The sequence below is a fragment of the Poecilia reticulata genome, linkage group LG7 (genome assembly GCF_000633615.1).
Source record: "Poecilia reticulata strain Guanapo linkage group LG7, Guppy_female_1.0+MT, whole genome shotgun sequence".
NCBI lineage: Eukaryota > Metazoa > Chordata > Actinopteri > Cyprinodontiformes > Poeciliidae > Poecilia > Poecilia reticulata.
Genome location: NC_024337.1, coordinates 14,827,680 through 14,836,503, shown reverse-complemented (window position 1 = coordinate 14,836,503; position 8,824 = coordinate 14,827,680). Strand labels below are relative to the sequence as shown.

Here is an 8,824-nt window from a genome sequence, read left to right as displayed (position 1 = left end):
TTGAGCACGGAGGCGGGGTCCATTATTTCTGTTCGCTTCTGAGTGTACCTCATCAGTAGATCGCTGTGGTAAACACAGTGAACGTCTTTCTATCCAACAGCCTGCCTCGTTGACTGCCTCTGGTGTTCTCACTCAGAAGCTCAGGATTACTTAAAGCTGAGATTCAGAAATTAAAGAGTAAGTTTGATTCAGCCTGGGACTAAGAAAGCTTCAGCACCTGCTGCCTGTTTGACCCTGGAGACACTGATTGGTTCTTTGCCCTGAAAGTCAGAGAGGTCTCCAATCCTGGGACGCTATTTTCTATGGTAAGTAATGGAACTAAACTACTACATGTTGACGTTTTATCTTTATCCAAGGCTCTATATTACACTACCGACTTGACTTAATCGGTTATATTTGTAACATACTCAATTTGTCCAAAACTCATTGTGGTGAAACACTGAACATTTGGGGAATCTGTAAATGTCCAGCTTTTTTTTTTTCCCCTTCTCAGAAATAAATGRCAACTCTGATTTATTTAGATGAATAATTCATTATCATAGTATACAGCCTCTCACAGATTGTTATGGTTTGCAGTCTGGCTGTCTGAGACTCTAAAGGGAACACACATCTACAACTGTGCAGACCGGCACTTTTACACTTTTTTCTCCTTCCCTCTTTTCTGCGTCTGGATATTTCACATCTGCTTCTTGTATCAACAGACCATTGTGGCACCCGCCACCACTTCTTTTCTCTCTCCCTCTTTTTCTCCCTTTCCATATTCTTTGGAGCAAATTGGAAGTAGGTTTCCAAATAATCAATTTCCAGCTAACACTGGGAACAAATCGACTTCAGTTGTAAGGTCTAATTTGACTTGGAATACACACTTATGTGTGTATTTCTTTCACTTCCTCCTTTTTTGGCCTTTTTCCTGCCTATCCCTCCTTCTTCTGCCCTGAAGCTATGGATAGGAAGGCAGGTTGCGTCACAGTCCAGCCAGACAGCCATTGAAACACTTGACATTGTAGAAGTAGAGGGAGCRAAAGAAAAAAGCAGATATTGTACTTCCTTGCATAGTTGTTAATAACCTTTAAAYGAACCAGATTTTYATTTTGATTTATGGGAATTTGCTGCTTTCTTGGCGATATTGTGACTGTGTCCTATAGGTAGGCGCCATATAAGTATTAGACGGCCTTACTTGGGTCAGCATTTTTCTAAAAAGCAATTTGAACATTCAAGTCCTTCGCAGCGACTTTCTTTCGAACTTGTTCAATCTGTGACGACACAAAGTTTTCTTTTTGRCTTAGAGTTCACTGGAAAAGGAGGCGAGGTTCTTTTTTTTTTTTGCATTGTAAAATGAATTGTGAAAGATGCTGGGGAGGCAATATTTTTCTTTGGCAAACTTTRCTGCATGTTGAAACATACCTTTCTTATTGGAATGCATAGTTACATTACATAAAAGACTCACCCGACTCGTGCTCTTCACTGCAGGTTGAGTCTACTTTTCTGTGATAAGAGCAAAAGAATGAAAGGTTAATGGGGATGGAGTCTTAGCTTRMCGCTTTGCTACACTGGGRAAAATRGGAAATAGAGATTTGCAATGCTTTGCTGCCTCTGGTGTATCTTGGAAACTGGTAAGGCCACATRTCAAAATGTGTCTTTAAARTTGGTTTCTGGGGAGCTGTCGCCTAAACCTYATCAGTTTTTGAAGTAGGTAAAGTTTATTATTTAACTTTAGGCAAAACTGTTAGTGTTTTGCAGCTTGTTTCAGGCTTTCCCTGTGTTTAGTTCCATGGATCAACCTTAATCRGCTTCTGTCCCCTTACATGATGCTCCCACCACCGTGTCTCMCTACGGTGATGGTCTGTTTTGTGAAATTTCAGCCCTGAATTCAGTTCTTAATCATTTGTAAACACAAAGCTTTTTAATTAATAATTTACTAAAAAAAGAAGTCAAGTCTGCTTGTAAATGTACTTTTTCTTTGCTTCAAGCTATGTGACAAAACTTTATGTATAATTATGATGGTATAAACATGACTGGAAAATCAAAATKTCAAATTCTCCTAAAAATGTCAGAATGCAAATTCACAATAGATTTCAAATTACTAGACGATGTAATTAGATGATGATCTGAAGAGAATGTTTTTGGCATTCTCTTCAGTGATGTGAAAAGCTGTTGAAGTTTATTCTAACCATATAGCTACTCAGTTTTTTTTTTMAATTTATTTGTACTATTCCAGTAATTTATACTTAAAAAAAAAAAGCCAAAATAGTTACCAAGAGGAAAATCTTTAAAAATCCGTGTCCAGAAAAGTCATTTTGACATATGACAGATATTTATTTTTGGTGTCATTCAACATAAATGCTTACAGAAAGTTGGAAAGTTATAGGTAACTTTTGTGCACTTGATTTTATTTTAGTGTTTCAGAAAAAAGGTGTAGAACATAAATACATACACTCTTCACATGTTTATTTGGAAATGTTTGAAGCAATTTATCACCATTTTGTACATTGTATGCATTGAATTTCCAATAGATATATGGTTGCTTGTGGCTGTAATGTGACAAATGTGCAAAAGTTGAAGAACCTTTGCTTACACAGTAACTTTAAGAATGTTCTAATAGTAAATTGACCCACTTCTGCAAAATGCCTGCATGTAATCTGGGAAATAACTTCCCCCTTCAAATGTGTGTCACTGAGCAGAGGAGGATGATGTTATGAAATATTGTTTACAGTTACTGTAATCTGTCTGGTGTCCAAATCCTATAAAACAACGAGTGAGTCAGGCAGTCTGATCTGGACACTGAGTGAGTCAGAAACATTGGCCTGRGTCTGTCAGACACTTGTGGAGTTTATTTGGCTCTGTGAACGTTTTATTTGTTGCCTGTTGTTTCCAGAAACGCGTTCTAAAAATCCCCAAAAGGTCAGTTGGTTACGCAAACTTTGCCGAAGGGAGAACTCTAAACCCATAATCGACCTTCGCTGTAAACATCCAGCAGAGTTTACATGCAGACTTCCTGCCGTAACCTGGATCTGTTGTAGCTTCCTTATCTGTGGACGCAGTCGGTGTTTCTCCAGCAGATTGTGACCATTATGGCTTTTGGTTTTATCTCAAGTGGCTTTGATAAACGGTTCAAACTGCTGATTGACCGTTCCATAAACCTCATACCTCTGAACAGCGGTTGTCTAACATCAACTTGGCAACCGTTTCTAGGATCAACAATATCTTATGGAGATGTGATAAAAGCAGTTCTCTAAACGACAAATGCCAGAGGCTGATAAGATCTGTTATCTTTTTTAGTGATAGCTGCAAATGTCATCCTGCGCGGTTAGAAATAATGCACATCGTGGAGAAGTATCAGGTTTTAGGTTTAAAACTGATTAAACATCAATTAACCAGGTTTTTTTGTCTTAATAATGCTTATGATCTTAGTGAAATCATCTCCACCACCTCTGCTTACTGGTTTCTGCTTTGAGAAAAAGTGGAAGAGGCCTTACATATTGCAATTTGAATAACATTGTTTGTTTGAAAACCAATACAGCMCTACCACTTGATCTCATTCGAGGACAAAATTGTGTACAACTTATTTTTGTATTGTAGTTATCTCACTCTAAACAAAAAATAAATATTAAATGTTTCATGCACCCAGTTCCAGATTTTTCATGGAATGTAACTCRAAATCATTTTCGGAAAAGTTGCCTATTCACAAATTTCTTTGTATAGCATGTAAAATAATTGAAAAAATAGCTGAGGAGCTAACATACCTAGGCTCAGTGATACTTGACACACTTCATGACTGACGTTTTCAAACCAACCAATCCAGGTGCACCATTTTTTACTTTCCGCTGACTGGCTGTTCCCCCAAAAGTGAGATTAAGGCCTGTTTCCATTGTGCTTAATAACACGTATTAAGGTATATTTTGTGCTTGAACTATTAAAATAGATTTATAGACATTTTTAGTGGGGACTCAAGTATTTACGTTTGTGCTCCATAACTTCCATAAATATAGGGAGTCCACTGTAAAATGCAAGTGAAACAGTTATATGATATTTGACTATATAGTTGCTTGGGGTGAGTGTTTGATTACGGAGACCTATTTCCCTTGAAACAAAATTTTCAAGCGAATGAATCATTCAGGTATGGAAGACTGCTGTTTTAACAAGCCTGGAAATGGTTTCACAAAAATTGCTGCGCATCTGTGGTCATAGCAAGGCTTAAAACGGCTGCAACCGTGAGTCAAGACTGGGCAAAGACCTAATTCATCTTACCAGCTCATAAGATCAGGAGGATGAGAAGAAACCTAAAACAATCTCTACTTTACAACTGCATCAGATGTGTCAGTGTGAGACTATTTCACTGCATTAAGAATCAGTTTAACGTGAATTTATTTTTATGTTCCCTAGAAAGTACTATGATTTTTTTTTTTAAAGCAGTTTCATCAAAACGCAGTTGACTCAACCTAAGCATGAGAAAAACAGATATTTTGCATATGAATAAGCATCCTTGAGGCAGTGTAATGCCATAAAATAAATGTAATGAAGTACTTCTCTAATATTACCCTTCAATTCCGACCCGGTGGCAAATGCGGATGCACACTCAGTCCACACCTGCCTTCTTCACTCTTCAGCTTTAACCCAGTCTGGTGCAATTTGTATTTATATTGATAATAAATCTACTTCTACTCTGTTTCATGCTACGAAGCTCCGTCTGTCACATTCACAGATGTTAATTTCCTCGAGGCTTCAATAAACGTATTGCACAATCCAACCTTGTTCAATTGACTCACTGAATGCTCAGATTTTACCAGATATAAAAAGTCATTACTTGGCTTTGCTCCACACGAACCGAGCGAGCTTATCGAATTCCAGATCTTTAAATCCAGGCACTCCAGAGTTTGCGGGTCACCTGGAATAACTTCCTCAATTAGACAGTGACTCAGCCAAGCTGCACTGCAAGTTTTGTTGAATTAATACTTGAAAATAAGTCATCCTCCATTTGGGATTGGTGCTGGTCATTTCACCTCTTGGCTGTTTTACACTTTTGTAGTTTTGGTTCTAATTTCCCAAATCTATGAAACATGGCTCCAAATTATTCACACATTCACACATATGCCCATTTCTTTTGGGCATATGTAAGATTCGATGATAAAGGAAAGAAATTGCAGCTTGGGAAGCGAAACTACTTGGACTTGATTCTTCTCGACATACGATTGGCTAGTACTAACCAATCATGGGTTGACATTCATTTCCTTGGCTCTGATTGGCTGTTTCCCCAAGTTGGAGATAACTGGATATTGGCCACAGTTTTCATCATAATGCATATTAACGTATATTTGGAGGTCGAATGACTAAAATAGGCATTTATAGTTGTTTTAGAAGAATCTAAAGTATTTATGGATTTAATCTATTTGTTAAAGCTGTGGTCTCTAACCTCTGTAAATCCTGGGGGTCCACTTTCTGATTAATTGTATAAATTATATCTACCTAAAGGAGGTTATAAATGGTTATTTTTGCTTTTTTACAGGGCATAATCGGTCTTAAGAGGCAGAAAGCCCAAACATGAATTGGAGCCAAAATAAATGGAAGTATCGTGTTAAACAAATTCACAGGACAATGTATAAATCAATAAAATCACAAGTGAAAACCATTTATCTCCAGAATTTGTGAATTAAAGGAAAAAAATAGACTTGAGTACATTGACATACTTTTACAAAAGGCACAGATTGACCCAGAATCACTGAAGAACAGTGTTTCTATTTGATGTTTGCTTTCAAGTGATTACTCTCAGGAAATTTTTGCCACTTTCTCTTTACAGTTGTGCCTAACATATGTCTCAGAAATGCGCACACACACACACACACACGCACACCTACACACACACACACACACTTTTCCAGGAGGTATGAACCACAACAAGTGCCTCTGTTTGAGTGAAGCCATATGTACTGTACTGTAGAGCAGAGGGGGCGAGTCTGTTAATCTAGAACAGACCTACAGACGGGAAGGCAGTGCAGTTGCATAAGGTCCGCAGTAAAACTCGGGGCCTGGCTCTCTTCCTCCTGCCTCCCCGCTCAGCCAGAGGACACATGGCAGGAGAAGAAAGCAGGCGAGTGGGCTCTTCAACAGATGCATTGTTTATTTATTGAAAAAATAAATCAGACATGGACAAGGCGTGTCCCCTCACTTTAATCTCCTGCAGTCTTCCTCTGCACTGTTTTCGATCCCACCTACCAGGCAACAGCTAATGGTAGCTCTTTGTAAAGTTTAGGAAAGTGGGCTCCGTCCAGCATACATGGGGGAGGCGCCATGGGGGTCGTGTGCTCTTCTCCCAAGAGGACAATGAAGAGTAGTTTGTTGGAAAAAGGCAGCATAAGAGTCCTTCTCCAGGACTTGAAGCAGACTCCCCTTACAAGCATTTCCCTCCCTTCTTTTTTTCCTCTGGCAATCCATCACGTTTAATACGGAAGCTGATGTTGTATATTTAGTTAGCAATTAAGAGCCTGAAGGAAAAGCTGCATTTTGGACGGTGGATTTTAAGGACAGGCAACATGCCTCTGCTGGGAAAAGTGTGGACTCATTCATCTATATTACCTGTTTAGAGATGCTGTTTTCTAAAATCGTTTGACTGATCTCTGGCAGGTAAATCAGGAATTTGATTAGTTGCTGGAATCTTCTTTACAGAAACCATCTGGAAAGAGGCAAACGCCTTCAAAGAAATACCAAATAGGTCATTGGATGAAGCATCTATCAAAAGCTCAAGCAGACTTATGATTTGCTAAGTAAACCTCAGGCACTATACGGTTAATAAAACTTTTACTCCAGATGGTCAAAATCAATTTAATTATTTTTAATTAAGGGATTTCAGCAAAACTTGTTTTTTTGTGTGGATTTTATCAAGTATGATGTTATTGAAAATTTTGGAAAACATTTTTTCCATACAATTTTTTTTATGATCTTTTAAAACACAACTTGAACTCAGCACAACTTTTTGACTTGAATTGTTCAGCAAAAAACTTTGTGAAAACAAAGGCCGTATGTGAGGATGAGATAATGATGTGAGCTGATTGCTGTTTATTTTTTCAGTTCTAACACCTGCAAATCTTCATTGGTTGGTGTTTGCAAGTTGTCCGTACAAAGGATCTGACCCAAAAAACCATCCAGACCACAGAAAAGCTGCTCAGTGCCATTGCCAGATGCATCAGCTGGGCAAAAACTGAAATCTCAAACGAGTCAGACTTTACTAAAAGACATTATACGAGTTTGAATAATAAATGCACAGACTGACAAAGTGAAGAAACCAGAAGATAAGTGGTACATGCAGTATAAAGATTGGTATTTAAGTGATTTGATTTGCAGAAAGCATAAATCCAGGCATCAGAAGAGACTTCAGCACTTGACTGAGATCTGGTCTTCACTAATCTGGCTATTTCAAAGATGTACATTTTCCCTCTTTTTGAAGTTTACTGGTAACAGAGTGAGAAAGTGAGCCAGACACAGGAAAAATATAAAAATGACTCTCTTGTTGTCATATTTTCTTCTTTAAAAACACTACTGTGTCATGCACAAAGTGGACAATGTGTTTTTAAAACTTTTCTTTTTTTTTTCTTCCCCAAATCTGCTTGTATGTGGGGAGGAGGTGCAGCAAAGGTTCTCAATTTTGTAAAATCTCTTTGTTGCATGCATCCTGGTTCATTTCATGCTATTGGCTAGTAGGTTTGGCATAGAGGTATCATAGCAGCAGTAAGTACGTGAGGTACCAGCATAAAGTGTGTCTTGCCACACTGTGTTGTAATGAGCCCACCATCTCTGCTTGGATGGTATTATGGCTCTATAATCCTTGGTGCAACGCACACAAATTCATGTACACATTAGTTTAAAATGCAGATGCATGGTTTTTATTTATCTGGGTTTTATTTAATTGAAGAAAAGCATAATTTTCCTTCCACTTGAACTTACCCTTTGTTGGTATATYACATAAAATCCTATGAAATATGTGGTTTTAATGTGATAAAACGTTGAACCTTTAAATTGGCTATAATTTTTTCATCCAGGTTCTGCACACCGCACCCTTAATGGTACGATATCTCATTTTAAGTATGGGTTTCACATAAAAATAACCTACTTACCTGAAAGTGCAGCGTGTGAAACAACGAGGTTTAAGCAACATTTCTTAACTCGTTATTGCATGACACATCTGATTATATTTGTGAGGCATTAAACGTGTAACGTTGCATTTAGCTCAAGTCCATCTGGTTTTAATGGTACAGTGATGTTGGAAAACTTTGACTTGATTTATGGGAAAAAAAAGATTAAGCAAGTGCTAAAACTTATTTTCATTCATACTTTGCTTTTTGACATTGGATAATTGAAGTATCGGCTTTCGAAGATTTAAAAAGCACGAGGTATGATGGTTAACGACGCGCATGCATCTGGAGGGCTCTCTGTTCTCCATGAGAATTCAAAATGCTTAAAGTGTTATTCATGTTCTCTGAATTGTATTTGTGTGACCTAGGTTTAGACAAAGGTCACTGCATCAGTATATTCGACCATGAAAAGCAGACAGCAGTTGTCTCCTGTAGACTATGAACCGCTGATGAGGTGGCGGTGCGTCTGAGTTTAGGCTTTTCTGATTAGTTTGACTTTCAGACTGCGTGAGCTGGTCTGACCAAAGTCTGTCTGGATGTTGCACCGACTTACCCGCAAGTCACTGTTTAAACAAGACCGTGCATGACTCTTGCTGCTCTAACGCTAACCAATCGTTTGCGGGTGTGTGGGTGTGTGTTTTATTGGAATTCATTGGAGTGTTTTCTAACCTTGTTTGCGTGAACTGAGTGGGGGGCGGGGG

At 38.2% G+C, this 8,824-nt stretch overlaps 1 protein-coding gene across 4 annotated transcripts in view; it reads left to right on the top strand.

Moving 5' to 3' along the window:
* Positions 1-8,824, top strand: part of plekhg5b (pleckstrin homology domain containing, family G (with RhoGef domain) member 5b) — a 93,330-nt gene that overhangs the window by 47,968 nt on the left and 36,538 nt on the right. Inside the window, exon 1 of one of the 4 annotated variants that reach the window (XM_008414544.2) lies at positions 57-305. The exons of the other annotated variants lie outside the window; for them this stretch is intronic. Coding sequence (XP_008412766.1) covers positions 303-305 — 3 coding nt within the window. The 5' untranslated portion in view covers positions 57-302. Of the gene's footprint in view, positions 1-56; positions 306-8,824 lie in introns of those variants that run through there. 4 annotated transcript variants of the gene reach the window in all.